The 21,853-nt window shown below is 50.0% G+C and overlaps 1 protein-coding gene across 1 annotated transcript; it reads left to right on the top strand.

Annotated features, from left to right (window-relative positions):
* The first annotated feature begins 3,970 nt into the window (after positions 1–3,970).
* RAPSN (receptor associated protein of the synapse) lies at positions 3,971–13,408 on the top strand. Its single transcript, XM_045558034.1, has 8 exons — positions 3,971–4,441; positions 5,059–5,397; positions 9,827–9,985; positions 10,540–10,638; positions 10,719–10,841; positions 11,281–11,334; positions 12,435–12,634; positions 13,162–13,408. The coding sequence occupies exons 1-8, from the start codon at positions 4,250–4,252 to the stop codon at positions 13,232–13,234; spliced, it is 1,239 nt and encodes a 412-aa protein (XP_045413990.1). The 5' UTR covers positions 3,971–4,249; the 3' UTR covers positions 13,235–13,408.
* The last annotated feature ends 8,445 nt before the right edge of the window (positions 13,409–21,853 follow it).

Raw genomic sequence — 21,853 nt, 5'->3', positions numbered from 1 at the left:
GTTTCCAACCAACTCAGAAATATTCAGCCCTCTCGTGCCACACTGTGACTCTTGCTTCAGGTCTAAACTTAATTTTCTATTTCTGATTTTAAAGCAGGGTGCTAAGATGGGAGGTGTGTAGCTAGTACCTGATAACAAGCACTTGGTAAGAACCCCAAGGCCCCCAAATATCCCACCACCCAGTGAGCTTAAGTGGCCCGGAAAAGGCCATTTCATTTTGTGGCTCTTCCTACTTCCAGGGGCCTTTTGTCCACTGGGCATTGGTCTTGACTCTGTTTACCCTGTCCTCGGTACATTTCTCCGTCTCCCTCCTCCTCTCCTCCTCTCTGGGACAGTATAATGGTTAAGAATGGGGCTCCCAAAGTCATAACACTGCTTGGGTTCTGGTCCCAGCTGTCTCTAGGTGGAAGTGTGGACTTGGTTGGGAGGCTGAGGCGGGAGGATCGCTTGAAGCCAGGAGTTCAAGACCAGCCTGAGCAACATAGCAAGACCCCATTTCTACAAAAAAAATGTTAAAATTAGCGTGGTGGCTCAGGCCTGTAGTCCCAGCTATTCTGGAGGCTGAGGCAGGAGGATTGCTCGTGCCCAGGAATTTTAGGTTGCTGTGAGCTATGATGACACCACTGCACTCCAGCCCAAGCAACATAACTATCTCAAAAAGGGGGGGTGTGTGGTCTTGGGAAGGTCACCTTACATCTCCGTGCCTCAGTTTCCTTACCTATAAACTGGAAAAAAATGCTTAACTCAGAAAATGTTAGTTACAATTCTTCTTTTGGTCTCTCGCTTTGCCCGAAGCTCTGCAGGTAGCTGCTAGTGGCACAAAAACAAGTAAACCATAGCCCTTGCCCTAAAGGATCATGACCTTAACTGTGCAGTCACTGAATTCTGAAAATGTACTCAGAAACTTTTGAAGGAAATATGAGGTATTCTGCTACTTAGAACAAGCAAATATGGACATATTTCCGTCTGTGAAGTAAGAGGATCAAAGAGCTGACTCTGGGCTGGAGGAAAACTTGATCCTGTTGAGCTTTCAAGTTTTGAGGTCATTTGAGTTCCCGGGTAATGGGGAGGCTGTGGTCTCAAACTCCTTTGGGGCGTAGATGCAGCTGCCTCCTGCGAAAGACTCCACGTGAACTGTCTGGACTGCTGAAGCGGGGGGTCTGCTGGCCCTTCAGTGCCTTCCGTGCAGGCCCGGCTTCCTTCCCTCTGCAGGTTGTCTTCAACCCAGGACCCACTAAGGCGAGAGGAAGACCCCACCCAGCTGTTCCTCCCTTTCCCAGCTTCCCCTGGTTCAGGCCAAAGAGCACTTTCCCCGTGGAGAGTCCCAGTGGCTTCATCTAGTGACCTGTCCCAGGGCCTGCTCCGGCATCCCTCTTCCCCTGCTGGGCCTGTGGCATGGGCCCTGGGACGCGGAACCCTGAGCCGGCTGTTCACCTCCCGACTCTCAGATACGCTGCTGGGCCCACAGCAGTTGCTCAGAATCTCAGAGTCAAACTGTCTTTCCTCCCTTTTCCCCATTCATTCATTCGACATATTTATCAAGGGGCCACTGTGTGCCAGGCCCTACCCTGGGGATATAGCCAATGGTGAATGACACAAAGTCCCTGCCTGCACATTTGAATGGGAGGAAAAGACGTTAAGCAAATAACATCACTAATGAGTATAAAATTGTAGAGATAAGTCTCTCATCCATTTGAAGTGGGGTTCTATGAGAGGGTAATTGATTCACCCTGAGTAGGACTTACAAGGCAGAGCGGAGGTGGGGAGAAGTGAAGGAACCAAGAGGTGCAAGGCCCTGGGGCAGAAAGGGTGACAGTTCCTCAAGAAGCTGAGCATACAGGCACCATATGACCCAGCAATTCCACTCCTAAGTATGTACCCAAGAGCAGTGAAAACATGTCCACACAAAAACCTGTATATGAATGTTCATAGCATCCATTATTCATAATAGCTCAAAAGTGAACCAACCCAAATGCCTATCAACCAATGAGTGGATAAAATGTGATATATCCATGCAAAGAATATTAACTAACCATAAAAAGGAATGAAGTACTAATACATGCTAAGATATAGAGGAACCTTGAAAACATTATGCTAGGCCCAGCATGGTGGCTCATGCCTGTAATCCTAACACTCTGGGAGACTGAGGCTGGAGGATCACTTGAGTCAAGAGTTTGAGATCAGCCTGAGCAAGAGCAAGACCCCATCTCTACCAAAAATAGGAAAAATTAGCCAGGCATGGTGGCACGCGCCTGTAGTCCCAGGTACTTGGGAGGCTGAGGCAGGAGGATTGCTTGAGCCCAGGAGTTTGAGGTTGCTATGAGATGTAATGGTGTCATGCACTCTACCCAGGGTGACAGAGTGAGACTCTCAAAAAAAGAAAGAAAACATTATACTAAGTGAAAGAAGCCAGTCACAAAAGGCCACGTATTAAAAAAAAAAAAAAAAAAACAAAAGGCCACGTATTGTGTGATTCCATTTCTGTGAAGTGTCCGGAATAGACAAATCCATAGACACTGGGTGGATTTAACAACAGACGTTTCTTTTTCTCACCGTTCTGGAGGCTAGGAGTCCAAGATCAACGTGTTGGCAGAGTTGGTTTCACTCTGAGGCCTCTCTCCGTGGCTTGCAGGTGGCCATTGCTTCCCATTGTCTCCACGTGATCTTCCTCCGTGTGTCTGAGTCCTAATCTCTTCTCACAAGGACGCCAGTCATACTGGAGTAGGGCCCACCCGTGTGACCTCATTTTACACTGATTACTCTTAAAGCCCCTGTCTCCAAATACAGCCGCATTCTGAGGTGCTAGGGGCTAAAATGCCAACGTATGAATTGGGAGGGCATGATTTAGCCATAACACAGGAAGGGAGAGTAACTGTTAATGGGTATGGGACTTCTTTTTTGGGAGATGAAAATGTTCTGGAATTAGCGCAGTTAATGCACAACTTTGTGAATATACTAAGAACCACTGAGAGGACGACCTTTGCCCTGGGGCAGAGAGAGGAGAGAGTGTGGTGGGAGAAGCTGGTGGGGTTGACAGGGGCCTGTCACCTGGGGTGTCCCTTCACCCCCGCGAGCCCCAAGACTGCCTAAGACCTTGCCCTTCTCCACAATATTAAAGCTCCTTATTGGGGACCCTTTCAAACTGGGGTTGGGATTGGAATTGGGACACTTTTAAAACTTTCAAGGGCCAAGCCCCGCCCCGGTGGGCAGTTTACGAGGAGCAGGATAACCTTGCTTATTATCAACACGCAGTGTTTCCCATGTGCCCGGCACTGCCCCACTCCACTAGTAAGTCACTTAGTTCTCACAGCCACCCAGTGAGCCCAGCACCGTTACTCGTCCTTCCTCGGGGCCAGGTGACTTGCCCAGCGTCACACTGCCCACATGCATGGATGGCAGAGTCAGGATTCCAGCGCTGCCAGCCTGGCTCCGGGGCCCAGGCCGTTAACCACGCCACTGTGCCCTGTGCAAGCCTCTTGAGAGCCCGCGAGTTGAGGTTTATTATCCTATTGTTATCCTCATTTTACAGATGAGGCAACTGAGGCCCAGAGAGGTAAGTGACGTGGCTGGGGTCACACTGTGGGTTAGGAGGAAGCCAGGGTAGGAGCTGGAGAGCCTTCCCCAGCCTGTGTAGGAGGGGGTGCTGGGAACAGTGGGGGCCTGTGCACGGGCAAGTGACGAGGGTGCCCGGAGAATCACAGTGACAAAGCCAGGGGAGGGGTGGAGTGGGGGGCGTTTGCTGCAGGAGCAGCAGCACGAGGTCCTTGCCCCAGCCTCCCTGACGCCTGTGTGTCTGTCCGGCCTCATCCCTGCTTGCCCAAGGCCTGGCCGCCCACTGGAGGCGGCTCCTCAGCAAGGCTGCCTGGGGGAGGGGGCCCGGCCTGCCAGGGCAGTCAGGGCAAGTGTCAAAGGTGCCGAAGGGACGCCCAAGAGGGTGCCCAGGTGGCAGGGTGCCTGTGTCCCTGGGGAAGCCCCCTCCCAGCACGGGTGGGTGCGGCAGAAGCCCGCGTGACCTTGCTGCTGACATTCCTCAGGAGCCACGTGGCCCCAACTGGCAGGGACAGCTGTGCACAGAGGCCGCACCAGCTTTGTTCCCAGGGTGGCGCCCGCTCTCCACTCAGGCCCCGCTCCGGCTCCCACCCAACGCTTTCACTCTTGGGTCTCAGCAGTAGCCGGGCAGCCGGCACTGGGGGTCCCGTGCCATGAGCGCCTAGTGGTCTCCCGGCGTGGGGCACAGGGCTCCGGGAGGATGGGGCAGGACCAGACGAAGCAGCAGATTGAGAAGGGGCTCCAGCTGTACCAGTCTAACCAGACAGAGAAGGCGCTGCAGGTGTGGATGAAGGTGCTGGAGAAGAGCTCGGACCTCATGGGGCGCTTCCGCGTGCTGGGCTGCCTGGTCACGGCCCACTCGGAGATGGGCCGCTACAAGGAGATGCTGAAGGTGGGGTACCCAGCCCAGGTGGTGAGCCGAGAGCGAGGGTCAGGCTGGGGCTGGATTCCTCCAGAGCCCCCAGCCCCCTCCCGGCCTCCGAAGACTCCCCTGCATCCTACAGGCTGGTTGCCGGGACCCACAGCTCTGAATCTGCATCTAAGGCCCTGGGTCTTGGCTTCAGATTCAGGCCTGTGGCCTTGAACTTCAGTGTCTGAGCCTCTGAGACTGAGAGTCTCAGCGTCCAGAGTTCAAGGATCTCAAGCCCAGGTCTCGGAGTCTAGGTTTCAGCCTTCCTGCATGGGGCTCTGTGTCTGAACCTGGAGGATGTGGGCTCCAGATTTGAGGCTTGGGGTGGAAGGGTGAAGGTTGTGAGTCTGAGCATGTGGGGTTGAGGCTCCAGGCTGAAGCCTCTGGCCTTTGTCTGGGGTGCAGAGAATGCATTTGAGGCCGGGGGTGGAAGGGCTGGGTGTGAGGCTTTGGGATCTGTTCTTTGGGTGGGGTGAGACTGGGGGGTGGGTATGGAGCCTCTGGTTCTGAGACTGTGGGTCTGAGCCTGGGGACTGGGGGCTGGGGCCCAAGGCTCAGAGTCCAGGCTGACAGTCACCTGCCCACTGGCTGGTGGGCAGTTTGCCGTGGTGCAGATCGACACAGCGCGGGAGCTGGAGGATGCCGATTTCCTCCTGGAGAGCTACCTGAACCTGGCGCGCAGCAACGAGAAGCTGTGCGAGTTTCACAAGACCATCTCCTACTGCAAGACCTGCCTTGGCCTGCCTGGCACCAGGGCAGGTGCCCAGCTCGGAGGCCAGGTCAGCCTGAGCATGGGCAATGCCTTCCTGGGCCTCAGTGTCTTCCAGAAGGCCCTGGAGAGCTTCGAGAAGGCCCTGCGCTGTGCCCACAACAACGACGATGCCATGCTCGAGTGCCGTGTCTGCTGCAGCCTGGGCAGCTTCTACGCCCAGGTCAAGGTGGGCCTGGGCCCCAGGGGGAGGTCAGTGGAGGGCTTTAGGGAGAGCCTCTCATGAGCACTACCTTGTCCAGCCCTCCTTTTAGGTAGGAACAAGGAGCCGAGAGCTCAGGAAGGGGAAATACTTATCCAGGAAGGTAACAACTTGGCCAAGGGAGGGCAGAGCCCAGATGCAAACCTTGATCTGTCTGACTTCCTGGGCGAACGGGAGGCTCCTGTGTGAGGACAGGCCACAGGCCTGCACTGCCAGGTGTTTGCTGTGTGATCTCGGGCAAGTCACCTCTCCTCTCTGAACCTTGGGAGGTCTACCTATAAAATGAGGGAGAATAAGACTCACCTTACAGCAGGGTTTTAAGGATTCATTCTTCAAATACTTAATGAGGTCTGTTATATCCAGGCACCGTGGGCCGAGGGTGCAGCAGGGAGAACAGCAAAGCCCTGCCCTCATGCAGCTTGCGCTCTAGCTGGGGGACAGACAACACCATCGGAGTCAGTTACTTAGCATGTCAGGAAGTGCTTAGAAGAAAGTGAAGCAGGGCTGGGGCAGGTGGCACCGGGGGTGAATGCATCACAATTTCAAACAGGGTGGTGGGAAGGTGATATTTGATGACTTGAAGGAGATGAGAGGGTGAGGCATGCAAAAATCTGGCGAAAGAGGATTCTAGGCAAAAAGGGGGAACCTAAAGCAAAGCTTCACCCTGGGGAACATACCTGGAATGTTCCAGGACGGATAGAGGCCAGCATGGCCCTCAGATGTGTCTCAGATGTGCGAGGGGGTAGACAGGGAAGGGCGAGGCAGACTGTGAAGGAGGTGACAGTTTCAGGGACCACAGGCTTCCGGTCACGAGTGCTTTTGTTCCCGTTTCCCTTAGGCATCTGGGCTGTGCTTGGCCCGGCCCACGGAAGATTTCAATGCCTGGCGCATAGTAGATGCTTGATAAATCTTCCAGTAAAATGAGTGTGTAAATGCTGATGGATCAGAGCTGGGATGGGAGGAAATGAACAGCATCAGAACAACAGCCAGGGGAAACCATTCATGTGATGAGACAGGACTGGGAGGCATGGCAGTCCTTGTTAAAAACTTTTTTATGATGGAGAAAATTAAATTTATAAGAAAGTAGAGAGAATAGTTTAATGAATCCCCATCTACTCACCACTTAGATTTCGCAATTATTAATGTTTTTGCCATGTTTGATTTACATATTTACCTGAAGTATTATAATAGAGAATTATAGACATTATGATATTTTACCCTGAAGGAGTTCAGTATGCATCTCTAAAATTTTAAAAAAAAGGGAATTTTCTTATATAAAGACACTTTCTTACATAATCACAATACTGTTATTGCATATGCCAAAATTAACAGTAATCTCTGAATAGCATCTAATACCCAGTCCATATTTAAATTTCTCAACTTATCCTAAAAATATGCCTTTACCCTCAGCTTAACCGTTGAACACAAACAAGAGCCGCACATTGCAATGGTTGTTATAAGTCTCTTTCAATAGAATATTCCTCCCTGCCCCATTTTTTATATTTTATTGAAGAAACTAGACTAATTGCCTTATAGAATGATCCATCTCCTTTTCATGTAACTTGCTCCTTTGCCTCCTTCCCTTCCTAAGAACCGGGAGTTGGACAATGACTTGGTAAAATTTAGGTCACACATCTTTGTTCTGAATACTGTGCAGGTGATGCTACACACTTCATGTTACAGCACATCAGCATGGTTCAGGAACTGGCAACCTGATCCCTCTATTTTCAGGTTTGCATTTCTTCCTCTCATGACCAGCAGATTAACCTGTGGGATGCCACTTAGGCATCCTGTGAATGAATATTCAGTTTTACAACATTTTCCGTAATGGCTTTAGCATCCATTGATAACTGTTGCCTGAACCAATTGTTTCATTTGAACTCTAATGAAATGATCATTTCCAAGTTCTATTATGCCTTCATTTATTAGCTAAGAATTTTCAATAAGGGAGAACTTTCCCTTATCAGTTACAGTAGGTTGGTTAGTCTGAAATATAGTTCCTAATGGAAAGACAGAATAAATACTTTTTCCCTCTCCTTTAATTACCACTTTTCAGCCTAAGGAGTTGGTATAATAGCTGCTTTCAGTGGTCACGCTTACTTTGTTTTGCCTTCTCTTCTTGGGGTATCATGAAACCATGGATTTTTAAATACTCAGTATTCTTTAGTCAATTCCAATCATTATTCTTTTTTGATGTTCATATTATTTTTTTTTTAAGTAAAGATGGGGTCTCACTAGATTGCCCAACCTGATCTCAAACTCCTGGGCTCAAGTGATCCTCCCTCCTCAACCTCCCAACATGCTGGCATTATAAGCATAAGTTACCCTGCCTGGCCCACATTATCGTAACTTCATCCAGTGGAAGTCCCTTCAATATGGCTCCTGTGTCCCTTTGACAAGATTTCATTTAGTCTTTAAAAGCCTTCCTGTTTTCTGGTACAATAAACTGTCTCAGTCTCATTTTGAGCACCCCCTGTCCCAGACCTGGACTCTACTGTTTCTCCTGGTTCTTTTTAGTAGGAAATGGTGGGGGGGTGCTTTTTGTTTTGAGATGGGGTCTTGCTCTGTGGCCCAGGCTGGAGTGAAGTGGTATGTTCATAGCTCACTGCAGCCTCAAACTCCTGGACTCAAGTGATCCTCCTGCCTCAGCCTCCCAAGTAGCTGGAACTACAGGCACATGCCATGAGACCTAGCTATTTTTTTATTTTATTTTTTGTAGAGACAAGGGTCTCGCTATGTTGCCTAGGCTAGTCTTGAACTCCTGTCCTCAAGCGACCTCCCACCTCAGCCTCCCAAAATGCTGGGATTATAGGTGTGAGCCACCATACCTGGTTTTTACTATTATTTCCAATTCAAATCTAATATTTCAAGAGTTTTCTTTAATTTATTTTAAACTTGATTCTCTTTTCTCTGGAAAATCTTGGTTTCTAACAACATAATTAAATATTTACATTATCCTACAAAATACATAAAATAATTCCAAAAGACAAAACCAATATTGATCTAGAAAATAAAGACAACAGAATGAAGTTTAAGATTTCTTTGCCATCATTTGTCTTTATAATATATCCCCCTATGGATGAACTATCCAAGTACTTTTGTTCTAAGATCATTTAAAATATTTTTTCCTATGTGGTTATATTATACTAGATATACAGTTAGGGGCATTTCCATTTTCTATTTTTAGGTATTTTTAAATTAGATTTACTATCTTGAATTCGTAAAACACTTACATGGCCTCAAATTTAAAAGTATGTAGTAAGTATTATTAGGAAGAGGTTTTTATTAGGATTATTGAGAGATTTTTTGTTTTTTGTTTTTTGTTTTTTTTGGAGACAGGGTCTCACTCTGTTGTCCAGGCTAGAGTGCAGTAGCATGATCAGCTCACTGCAACCTCTAACTCCGAGGCTCAAGCAATCCTCCTGGCTCAGCCTCCTGAGTAGCTGGGACTACACGTGCATGCTGCCACACCTGGCTAATTTTTTTAATTTTTTGTAGAGATGTTATGTTTTTCATTATGTTGCCCAGGCTGGTCTTGAACTCCTGGCCTCAAGCGATCCTCCTGCCTCAGCCTCCCACAGTGCTGGGATTACAGGCATGAGCCACTGCACCCTAGCAAATTCTATATTTAAAATGAGATGAGAAATGCCAGAACATGTTTGTGCCGGAATGGAAATGACCCTGTAGAAAGAGAGAACTCGATGATGCAGGGACCAGGGGTTGGGGGTGAGCTGGCAAGTGGGGGGCTGGTGTTTGACAGGACCAGGGCACCCTCCTCCACAGTGGGAGGAAGGGAGGCTGAGAGAGTGGGGGCCGAGGTGGCGAGGTGGGAGCGGGTGGAGGAGGGCGGAGGAGGGAGCTCCTCTCTGGTTTTCCTCTGATTGCCTGATAGAGGATGAGGCGAGGTGGTCAGCCGACCAGGGGCAGGTAGGAAAGGTGTGGAGGTCTGAGGAGAAAGTACGAGAGAATGATTTCATTGCCTCACTGTGCTGGCAGTCTGTCATTGAGCCCTCGGCGGGCAGCTGCCGCGGGGTGCCAGGAGGCTGGTTCTGGTGTGGGGATCTGGTACCCCCCACTGTGGGTCTCTGAAGCTGCGGAGTTCATTGGGGACTGGGTGAGAAGAGAAGCCAACTGTATTTTTTTACCTCTTCATTCATTCATTCACCAAATATTTATTCTGCATCTGCCAAGCGCCGGGAACCGTGCTGGGCTCTTGGGGTGCATCAGCAAACCAGGAGAAACGCCTGCACTCATGGAGCCGCCGTAGCTCTGCCTGGCTCCCTCTTTCCCTGGACGCCAGAATGAACAAACACCGGGCCCCCCACTGCAGGAGAAGCCCTGACTTGGGGCAGCTCCTGTCACTAAGTGTGCCCCTCCCATCCCGTGTCCCCTGCAGGACTACGAGAAAGCCCTGTTCTTCCCCTGCAAGGCCGCAGAGCTTGTCAGCGACTATGGCAAGGGCTGGAGCCTCAAGTACCGGGCCATGAGCCAGTACCACATGGCCGTGGCCTATCGCCTGCTGGGCCACCTGGGCAGTGCCATGGAGTGTTGTGAGGTAGGGAAGCAGGCGGGGGGAGGCAGCATCTGGGGCCCAGGACAGCGGGGACGCCTTCTTCCAAATCAGCCTCCTGAGGCCCCCAAAGCTCACCCCCGGCCCAGCCTCTCTACAGCTGAGCCCCTGAAGGGTACGTTTGCTCCCCCAGCCGCATCCCAACCCCATTCCCTTCCAGTCCATCCTCAGGGAACAGGGCCTCCCTCTGTCCCCGGCACCCTCCGTGGGGCCCTGTGAAGATGGAGAAGGCAGAGAGCCAGTCTCTGGAGTTCCACTGACCTGGGTTCATATCCCAGCTTTGCCACTTCCTGGGTGACCTCATTCAAGTCACTTCTCCTCTCTGAGCCTCGTTTCCACCTGTCAAACGACAGTAGCCATTTTGCCAGGTGCTATGACCACAGTGGTTTGGTGTGTGAAGCCTCAGCCCCATGATGGGGGTATTAGGCTCTGAGAACATGGGTTTCCCTGGGCTGTCCCTTCAGAGGGGCCCGCTGGGTGGAGGGTGCCCCAGTGTTGGGGACAGATGGGCAGGCCAGAGTGACTGGCCTCCCTTGCAGGAGTCCATGAAGATTGCACTGCAGCATGGGGACCGGCCGCTGCAGGCGCTCTGCCTGCTCTGCTTTGCTGACATCCACCGGAGCCGTGGGGACCTAGAGGTGAGGTCGCTGGGATGTAGGGGCGGGGGCAGGGCGCAGGTCTGGCCCTGCCTGATTCTGTCCCCCTCCTGGCTCTACAGACGGCCTTCCCCAGGTACGACTCTGCCATGAGCATCATGACCGAGATTGGAAACCGCCTGGGGCAGGTGCAGGTGCTGCTGGGTGTGGCCAAGTGCTGGGTGGCCAGGAAGGCGCTGGACAAGGTGAGGCCGGGCCCTTTCCTGCAGCCCCGGCTCTCCCCGTGCTCCCACGTGGGGCCAGTCGGTTGCCAGCAGTCGGTGGGTCTGGTGCTGGGCGGGGCTCTCCCAGCCACTTTGTCTGACTTTGGCTTCACCCTGGTCCTGTGAGGCCAGGACATTTCCTGGCCATTTTCCATGCTCAGAGAAGGCCCATGACTTGCCCAGAGACCCACAGCTAGTCAGAGGCCTGAGCTGGGGTTTGAACCCAGGACACTGAATAAACTGAGGCAGGAGGTCACCTGCCCACACAGCTCTTGTCTCTTCCTGCCACCTTCACACACAGGGCAGCTGCCCTGGCCCATGTCCCCTCCCCAGGTCCAGCCTCTCTTCCCAGTCCTTTCCTATGGCCAAGGCCTCTGTCAGACAGCTCTGCCCGAAGCCCTGGCCTGTGCTCACCTTCCAGGCTCTGGACGCCATCGAGAGAGCCCAGGACCTGGCCGAGGAGGTGGGGAACAAGGTCAGACCTGCTTCCGTTTCCTGGGTCTAGGGCCAGGAGCCCAAAGGAGGACTGGGGTTGGAGGGAAGGGCCCCCAAGCCTGCTCACTGCCTGAGCCCTTCCTGATCCCCTGGGAGCTGCACCGTCCCCAGTCTACCCAGAGAGAACTTCTGAGGGCAGGGCAAGAATTGCATAGCTCAGAGGATAGCAGAATTCCTCAGGGGCTTCTTGAGTTCATTAGAACTCCCCGCAGTGGCCTTGCGCTGAGAGCTGGGCATGCACAGGCCCCTTATAGGTATCAGTTCTAGCCCTCACTGTCTCCCTGCAAGGTGGGTACAGGGAGCCCCATTTTACAGATGAGAAAAGTGAGGCTTAGAGAGGCGCTCAAGGTCCCACACCTACTAACTCGTCTGTCTTGACTCCAGAGTCTATGTTCCTTCCATAGTGTATGTGGCCTCTCCAAATTTAATAACTGTATCCCAGCCTTAAAATGTTGAAAATAGGCTTAGCCGTTTCTCAGTGTCTTCTAGAAGATGTGCACTTCTCTGGGATCAGGTGCAGAGTAACCAAAATGCAAATATGTTTGCTTTTGGCTGGATTATAGCCACTCAGGTTTGCCCAGGCTTCAGGCTGATCAGAAATGCTGACGAGTTGTTGTGTGTGTATTTAACTGATCAAAACAGGAAAGGTGCCCAGGCTCAGTGACGCATGCCTGTAATCCTAGCACTCTGGGAGGCCAAGGCGGGAGGATTGCTTGAGCTCAGAGTTTGAGGTTGCAGTGAGCTATGATGACGCCACGGCACTCTAGCCAGGGTGACAGAGTGAAACTCTGTCTCAAAAAAAAAAAACAACAAAAAACAGGAAAGGAAATGAATTATTACAGAGTCAATGCAGCAGGTTTGGGCAATAAAATTCCTCAAAAACATGGGGTTCCAGGTGGTTCTGGGGTTGAGGACCTCTGATCTCACCCACTCCCTCATTCTGCATGAAGGGAAACTGAGGCCCAGAGAGGGCAGGACATTTTTCCTAGGTCTATCAGCAAGACAGGGAAGTGGCTGGGACAGAACCCTGCCCACACTGACTTTGGTCTCTTCTCCCACCGCTGGCCCCCGTGCCCCCAGCTGAGCCAGCTCAAGCTGCACTGTCTGAGCGAGGGCATCTACCGCAGCAAGGGGCTGCAGCGGGAGCTGCGGGCGCACGTCGTGCGGTTCCACGAGTGCGTGGAGGAGACAGAGCTCTATTGCGGCCTGTGCGGCGAGTCCATAGGCGAGAGGAACAGCCGGCTGCAGGCCCTGCCCTGCTCCCACATCTTCCACCTCAGGTGTGGCTCCCGGCAGGGCGGGCAGGGGCGGGCGGGCTCTCTCCGGCCGCTCTAGGGCCCAGCTGGCTAGTCACGGCAGTGATACTCACAGCAAAGCCCTACCCCGTGCTTTCTGTGCCTGGTGGTGTTCTAAGAGCTTCCTGTATATTCACTCACTGAATCCTCCCAGCAGCTCACCCAGAGGTGGCCATTCTCATTACCATAGTCCCCAGAGAGAAGTCAGAGAGGCCCCTCAAAGGTCACGGGATCCAACCCCCAGGGCCAGACCTGCCCCAGGGCCGTGGCAGAGGCTGGGCTCCCTCTTGACTGCCCTGGAGGCCCCCGGGGCAGAGTGGCCGAGGGGCAAGCTGGGTACAGCAGCAGCCTGGGGAGACTAAGAGGGGACCCTTCCCTTGCACCACTGCTGGACGGTGGCGAGGGACACTTCCCAGCCGCTACACAGGGCAGGGGAGGAAGAGAGAGAGGGCCCGGGGTCCAGGAGGAAGAACAGGCCTCAAGGGAGTGGACAGAGCCCTTTGCCTCCCAAGGTGCCTGCAGAACAACGGGACCCGGAGTTGCCCCAACTGCCGCCGCTCGTCCATGAAGCCTGGCTTTGTGTGACTCCCGCCCTGCCTCCCCCACTGCTGCTGCTCCACATGCCGGAGGCCCCTGTCTACTCCCGGGGCAGCCGCCAGCACCCGGGGCCTGCCCACTGCTGCTCCGAGGGGCCCCGCTGCCCTCCCCGCCTCTTTGTACTTTGCTCTTTCTAGAAAAATAAACTGTACCTGGTCCCAGTGGTTCTGACTTTCTGGGCCTGAGGGAGAGTGGGAGTGGGGCTCCCTCTGCACAGATGTCCGAGCCCTCCAGCTGCCCCTCCGGGCACTTGGGATGCCACGGTGACCACCCAGCGACGAGATCCCTGATGTGAGAAGCTGACATGCAGGGATTGGCAGGGGGGTGAGATAAACAGCGAACGTAATAAATAAGCAACGCGGAAAGTCTGATAGAAAGCTGTTACAGACTGAATTGTGTCCTCCCAAATTCATATGTCCCAACCTTAGTCTATTTGGGCTGCTATGACAACACCACAGACTGGGTGGCTTATAAACAACACACATTGACTCGCACAGCCCTGGAGGCTGGGAAGTCCAAGACCAAGGCACCAGTAGATTTGGTGTCTGGTTCATACATAGTGCCTTTTTACTGTGTCCTCACTTGGTGGAAGGGGCAATGCGTTCTCAGGGGTCCCTTTTATTATAAGGGCACTAATCCCGCTCACGATCACCTCCCAAAGGCCCCACCTGCCTAATAGGGCAGCCCTAGCAGACTAACATAAAAGCAATACATGTTTTGGGACTATAAAGAGTAGAGCGTGATCTCTCTTCCTCATCTTTGTCCCCTTCCCTTCTCTTCAGTCCTAAAAGCATTGGGTAGGACAGAGCAAGACAAGCATCAGGGTGGAGGGGTGGCCTAGTGTGGGGCATTAGAACCCGAGCAGGGTGAGAGGGTGTCCACGCAGCATGGGGAGCCAGAACGTATGGGGAGAGAGGAGGCTGTCCACACATAGGGGTGGCTCGTCCTGAAGTGCCAGAGACCAAGCTGGAAAAGGAGGGGCCATCTGGCATGAGCCGCTGGAGCCTACCCAGGGTAAGGGGGAATCCATCAGAGCTTGAGTGGGGTGAGTAGGGCGTGCCTGCATTTAGGGGTCCTGGCATGGGGCATTAGAACCAAGATGGAGTGAAGAGGGATCCGTGCACGGAGGGGAGTGACAATGGAAGATTGGGTACACAGGAATTGATCAGATAGTATATTAAGGACAATGAAAGCCAGCTTTCTCACTATTGAAAGAGAGAATTACAAATATGGAACTAGAGAAAACCAGAAGGGACCCTGTGGTGTTGAACTGGAATTGTAGGGATCAGTATGAACGCATGGACTTCAAAATACAGAGCTAGATAGAGAAATAAATATAGTTGTAAATCTGTGTGTCCATCAGCCTAGGAGCAAGGACATGCCAATAGCAGTAAGCACACTCAGTACCCAGATCTTGGCTTCTAAATACCATGTACCACTAACAGGAACTAAGGCTCTTTGGAAAAAGGCCTGCTTCTTGGCCTGGGCCATGGAAAGTACAAGATGAGCCTGAAATATCTTGTGCCAGGAAGCAAAAGAAGCTGAAAGAATGACGAGGATAACTCAAAAGGAGACAGGTGCCAGCTTGGATGGGCTCCCACTGGCCCACTGAAATGAGTAATGATTGTCTTAGCACAGGCTGCTATAACAAAATACCACAGAATCGGGGGCTTAAACAACCCAAGTTTGTTTTCTCACAGTTCTGGAGACTGGAAGTCCAAGATCAGGGTGCCAGAAAATTCAAGAAGCCTTTTCCTGTCTTGGCCTTGCTGTATCCTTACATGACCTTTGCTCTGTGCTCCTGTGGATGGAGCAAGATCTGTCTGTCTATCTGTCTGTCTCTCTCTTTCTCTTCCTCTTCCTATAAAGGCACTAATCCCATCATGAGGGCCCCACTCTCATGACCTCATCTAACCCTAATTACCTCCCAAAGGCTCCGTCTCCAAATACTATCACATTGGGAATTAGAGCTTCAACATATGAATTTGGGGGGGAACATAAAGATTGAGTCCATAGCAATGATACTAACAGATTTTATTGAATAAAAATAAGAATCCATACTGATATAAAAAATGAAGGCCAGATGCAGTGGCTCACACCTATAATCCTAGCACTTTAGAAGGCTGAGGCAGGCGGATCTCTTGAGGCCAGGAGTTCGAGACCAGCCTGGGCAACATAGCCAGATCCCATCTCCACAAAAAATAGAAAAATTAGCCAGGCGTGGTGGCTTTGGCCTGTAGTCCTAGCTATTTGGGAGGCTGAGAGAGGAGGATTGCTTGAGCCCTGGAGTTTGAGGTTGCTGTGAGCTATGATAACATGATGCCACTGTACTCCAGCATAGGCCACAGAGCAAGACCCTGTCTCAAAAAACAAATAAATAAATATTTTATGAAGAATGAGATATTTACATAGTCCACAAAATACTTACTAATTTCAAAGGGACAAAAGAGTCACTTCACAGTGGAGAAGGTTGGCAGACACCAGCTTCAACTGAGGAAGGTCACCACCTCCAGTAATGGGACAAAATGAAGTCACGTGCTACCTGACAGAACACAATGCAAAGCTCAACATCTCCTCGGTGATAACGCTGCCAAAGATGTATAACCCGAAACTATAATCATGAGGAAACGCCAGATGAATATAAATTTAGAAACACTCTGCAAAGTAATTAGAATCTTCAAAAGTGTCAAGGTCATGAAGGAAAGACTGTGAAACTGTTCCAGATGGAGAGAGACTGCGAGGCCCTCCAACTAAATACAATGCTTGATTCTGGGCTGGATGCCTTTGCTAGAAAGGGCATGATTGGGCCGATTGGTGAAACTTGAGTAGGGCATGAGGATAGTATGGCAGAAATATTTTGATGTTAACTTCCTAACATTTCAGGCTATGTTGTGGTTAAGTAGGAGATTGTCTCTGATTATAGGAAATTCTCACTAAAGCATTGAGGTGATGTGGTATCAGGTCTGCAATCGACTCTCAACTGGATCAAGATAAAAAAGCTACTTGTATTGTATTTGTGAGTTTCCCCTAAGTTTGAGATTGCTTTCCAAATAAAAATATATAACTAGGGGCCGGGCGCAGTGGCTCACGTCTGTAATCCCAGCACTTTGGGAGATCTAGGCGGGAGGATCGCTTGAGGCCAGGAATTCGAGACAAGCCTGGGCAACACAGTGAGACCCCATCTCCACAAAAAATTTTTAAAAAATAAAATAAAATATAAAAAGTGAGGGCCCAGTGCATTCTTTATATATATATATATGTGTGTGTGTGTGTGTGTGTGTGTGTGTGTATATATATATATATATATATATATATATATAAAGTTTTTTAAAAAAGAGCAGAGTGGAATAGGGGAATGGGGAGGGTGGGACAGCCAGGGTGCGAAGGGTGGGCTGCAGTGTTAGAGTGGTTGTAAGGTGGGCCTCATTGAGAAGGAGGCATGTGAGCCAAGACTTGAGGGAGGTGAGGGAGTGAACCAAGCAGGTATCCTGGAAAGAGCATTCTAGGAAAAGGGACCAGGGTCCTAACACAGGAGCTTGCCTGACATGGTGAAAGAACAGCAAGGAGGCCTGTAAGTGTGAGAAGAGGGAAGGAGGACCGGCTGAGGACCTGGAGAGATTGCGGGGGTGTGAACACACGTGGGCCTCCTGAAGGACTTTGGCTCTTATTCTGAGCGAGTCCGGCAGCTGCTGCAGGGTTTTGAGCCGAGGAGTGACGTGATCTGACTAGGTTTTACAAGAATTCCTCTGGTTGCTATGTTAAGAACAGACTCGCTACAAGACAACTGGCCTGGATGCTTCAAAAATGTCAAGGCTGTGAAAGACCAAAAAGGGTGGGTGCCTCTTCTAGATTAAAGGAGACTAAAGAGACGTGACAGCTAAATGCAAATTGTGACCTTTGACTTGATACTGGATTTTTTTTAAGGTGATGAGGGACGTTTGGGGAATAATTGAGGAAATTTTAATATGGACTATATATTAGATGTTATTGCATCAATATTAATTCCTTGGGGATGACAATGTATTATACTATTTGTGTGTTGTAATTACATATGAGAATGTCTTTGTTCTTAGGAGACAAGCTGAAATATTTAGAAGTGAAGTGTCATAAAGTCTGCAACTTTATTATTTTGAAATGGTTCAGAAAAAGTGTGTGTACACACACACACACACACACACACACACTGAAAGCAAATGTAGTTAAAGTTATCAGTTGGCAAATCTAGGTGAAAGGAACAGGAGTGTTCATTGTCTATTCTTTCAACCTTTTTGTATGTTAAACATTTTTAAAAATAAAGAGTTTTTCAAAATAATAGATTTTAGGAAATGTCCAGAGAAACAGAACCAGTAGGATCTCTTTCTATGTGTGTAAAGAGACTTCGGATAAGGGATTGGCTCATGTGATTATGGAGTCTGGCAAGTCCCGAGATCTGCAGGGTGAGTTCTGGAGACCCAGGAGAGCTGGTGGTGTAGTTCCCCTCTGAAGGCTGTCAGCCCAAGCCCCGGAAGACTGATGTTTCGGTTAGTGTCCAAAGGCAGAAGGCGGCTCTGTGCCTGTTCTAAGGGAGTCTGGCAGAAGAATTCACTGTGATTCAGCCTGTTTGTTCTATTCAGGCCTTCAACTGATTGAATGAGGCCCACCCATGTTAGGGGGGGCAATCTGCCTTACTCATTCTCCTGATTTACATGTCAATTTCATCTGAAAAAAGCCTCAAACAAACGCCCAGAATGATCTTTGGCCAAATATCTGGGCACCCCATGCCCCAGTCAAACTGACACATCAAATTAACCATTACAGGAGGGTTAGAGTAGAAGCTGGGAAACCAACGAAGAGGCCTCTGCAATAATCTAGGTGAGAGATGATGGTGGCTTGAACCGTGGTGATAGGCCATAGCGGTGGTGAGAAGTGGTCACATTCTGTGGTTGGGAGGAGATGGATATTTTGTTCTGGAAATTTTCAAATAGATACCAAAAAGTAGAGTGAGGAGTACAGTGAATCTCCATCTCCATCTCAGCCTTAACTATTCATATTTAGCACATGGACAATCATGTTTAGTTTATGGTCCCTCACCCCCAGCTCCATGCCTTCTACTGGCTTATTTTGATTCAGATCTTACCATTTCCGAATTCTGGATGTTTGTGTAAGGTAGAATCGACAGGCGGACTGGATGTGGTGTGGGGAGAGAGGTCAAGGAAGACTCCAAGGTTTTGGTCTGAGTAACAGGAAGGACCCAGAGGAAAGCCTTTTGGTGTTGTAGTTTCTCTCCCCACCAGCAACTGATACCAGCTGGGCCTGACCCAAGGGGGTCCTTAGGGGTTAGAGTGCGGGACTTTGCAGAAAAGATTGTCCAGCCTGTGGCTTGGGATATAATTCATTTTTCATTTGAAAATATTTTTTTGTGTTCCAGGAACTTTCCTAAGCCCTTGGTGACTCAAGGTAAACAGATCAGACACATGTGCCCATGGAGTTTATGATCCAGGGAAAGGGGAAACAGATAAAAAGAGTATCAGCGTAGTAAGTGCAGTGCAGGAGTGTGGGAGAAAGAGCAAGACTTCACCTGGTCTTTGGGGGTCAGGGAGGGCTTTGGAAGGGACTTAAATATGAAGGAGTTCTCCAGTTTCCAGGAGGAACATGGGATTCTGGGAAAAGCAGAAGCAAAGGCCCAGAGGCAGGAGGAGTTGTGGGTTTGAGGAACCCAGCAACAGGGAGAGGCCTAAGCACGGGGCGGGAGAGCCGTGATTTGCCTAGATTTGCCACAGCTGCACTGCAGCTGTGGTCGGGCCAGACTACAAGGACTTTGGTCTCTATCCTAAAAACAATGGAAGTCTTCAAGAGGGCTTTGTTTGTTTGTTGTTTTTGTTTTTGAAGTAGTGGGGTACCATGACCAGATCTGGTTTTGGAAAGATTTCTCTGGCTACTCTGTAGGGAACAGGTTAGAGGTGAGTGGCTCTCACCCCTGCCTGATGCCGAGAGAGAAACGACTGTTTTTCTACAGTTCAAGCTTTTCACATCCATTTAATCTACACCAGAACCCTGTGTGGTCGTGTGACAGCCCCTCCATTTCCCACATGGAGAAACTGAGGTCCAGGGAGGAAACCAGATTTGCCCAGGGTCACATAGCAGAGCTGGGCTGTGCCTTCCCCCCACTCCCCCAGGAGCCCAGGGTTATAATGGGGTTGCCCAGTCCTTCCTGATTCATTCCTAGCTCCAGCCTCTCTCCATGCAGCATCCTAGGTCCCAGGACCCCCCACCCCACCCCACTCTAGGCCTGGCCTAGGCCTCTTCTCTTCTCTAGAGGCCCAAATGAACCAGAGGCCCCAAGCTGGGCCTACTTCTTTCTCTCTTAGGACATGCTCTGTCCCAAGCTCTCATCTCCCTGCTGGGACAGTCCTCCTGGTACTTCCTTGATCTCTTTGAGCAACCTGAATCTTCATAAACTGTTCTCCCTTTCTTCCCACCTCCCCCAAGACATCTCTACTCCTGGGCCCCCAAGACAATCAATCTGTGACATTCTGGCCAGGATCAAAGAATGAGATATTCAGTCTAGAAAGGTCCTTAAAGTGCCATGTGGGCCAATCCTTCTCTTAAACATTCCACCATGTTGTGGTCCCACATGGCCTTCCCGATTCCCATTATAGGGAGCTCAGTACCTCCTCTTCCGTTTCATAGTGAAATCCATTCTTAAGTCTCCCTGAAGTCTCTGCTACTAGAGTCCTAGTTCTTCCACTTCTTGGATGCACTGAGGCCAAGTTTAGCTCTCTTCCTTAATAGCCTCTTGGACATGAGAGAAGTTCCCATCAGACTCTGCTCATTGAGTCTGAGCACCAGGCGACTCTAGTCAGTACTACGGTTAAAGAGAAATAAGGCTGGACACTAAAGGCAATAAAGACAGATTTTATCCAGTACTATTGCATTAGGGGAAAGAGATTTCAGTATAGAACTAAGCTCAAACGCCTGTAATCCTAGCACTCTGGGAAGCCGAGGCAGGTAGATCGTTTGAGCTCAGGAGTTTGAGACCAGCCTGAGCAACAGCGAGACCCCGTCTCTACTAAAAATAGAAAAAAATTATATGGACAACTAAAAATATACATAGAAAAAATTAGCCAGGCATGGTGGCATATGCCTGTAGTCCCAGCTACTCGGGAGGCTGAGGCAGAAGGATTGCTTGAGCCCAGGAGTTTGAGGTTGCTGTGAGCTAGGCTGACACCATGGTACTCTAGCCCTGTCAATAGAGTGAGAGTCTGTCTCAAAAAAAAGAAAAAAAAAAAGAAAAAGAAAAGCAAAGAAGAACTTAGCTCAATTCTGAATACAGCAAAGACAGCTGGGGATTTACAGCCAACAAGGAGAGTGAGGGGTCAGTGGATGGAAAATTATTAGGAGGAGGTATCAAGGGAAGAGGGATTTTTTTTCTTTCTTTTTTAGAATTTTTTAAATTTTTAATTTTTTTATTTGGGCCCTCCTAGAGATGGAACAGTGGAGAAAGGACAGAAAGGGGATTCTTGATAAAATCAGGCCAAGGACTTACACATCAAAGGTCGGGGGTGAGGATCTTGATCAGATATGGGGTAGCAAGAGTGGGGCGGGGATTCTGTTAAACTGAGCAGGATTTTTGCAAAAACTGGGCTAGGCAGGCTAATGACAGGGCCCAAAGACTAGGCCAGGCCAGCCTAATCAAAAATGGGGCTCAGAGGAGCCTACCTAAAGTTTGATCAAGGAGAGACTGCTATCAGCCATCATAGGCCCAGTCTGGGAGGCTTTCTAAATATATTCCGACTTTTCAGGATCCCCAAATGTAGGGCCCCAGAATGGAAGCCACTTGCCCCAGGTGTTTTGAGGCCAACATAGATGGGACAGTCTCTTTCCCAGCTGGGCTCCTTAACTCTTGTCAGGCAACTCTGAAAGTGGGAATTCGGGATCAGTAGTTCCAGTGCTGACAGTGATTTGATGAATGACCTCTGGCAACTCACTTAACTTCTCCGAGCCGACATGTGCTTATTAAAATTGAGAATGGTAATTCAATCTGTCCATAGAGCAGGGTTGTCGAGAGAATAGAATAAATTACTGCTACCTGTGGAGGTGCTTTGTCAGCCTGGGTGAGCAGCTGCAAATGTTGTTAGCTAAGGAAAAATTTCTTCCTTCAACTGCATTCCGAGAAAACCGCTGCACAGATTTTCACCAAGTTTAGAGGGTATCTGTGATGGTTTGACTTAAAATATAAGCAACGTGGCTTACATGAAGTTCGTGTGAGGGGGGCCCTGGGGCTCACCTCAAAGTGATTAGGAGGGATCCTTCAGAGTAGCAGACACAGGTACAACAAATGAGTTTCATATTATCCAAAGAGATTTGCCCTGCTTACTGAGATAACTAACCATGGACAGAGAAAACAAACGCTTTCAGACATGAGTCATAATGTTTTTAATTGTAGAGGCTGATTGTCAGTTGAGTTCTTCCCACGTGGACAATTGTGTGGTGTCTGCTTCCGACGACGTTAGCAGCAGCAGCATTAATCTCTCTCTTTAAAACTAGTTAATGATTCTGGTAACCCTTGGTAGCCAGCTTGTATTAATAGTTAATAATTGTAAAAATGCAGGCTGAGGTGGCATGCCT

The sequence above is a fragment of the Lemur catta genome, chromosome 7 (genome assembly GCF_020740605.2).
Source record: "Lemur catta isolate mLemCat1 chromosome 7, mLemCat1.pri, whole genome shotgun sequence".
Classification (NCBI taxonomy): Eukaryota; Metazoa; Chordata; class Mammalia; order Primates; family Lemuridae; genus Lemur; species Lemur catta.
Note: the sequence above shows the minus strand (reverse complement) of the source record. Positions and strands in the feature narration are given on the sequence as shown.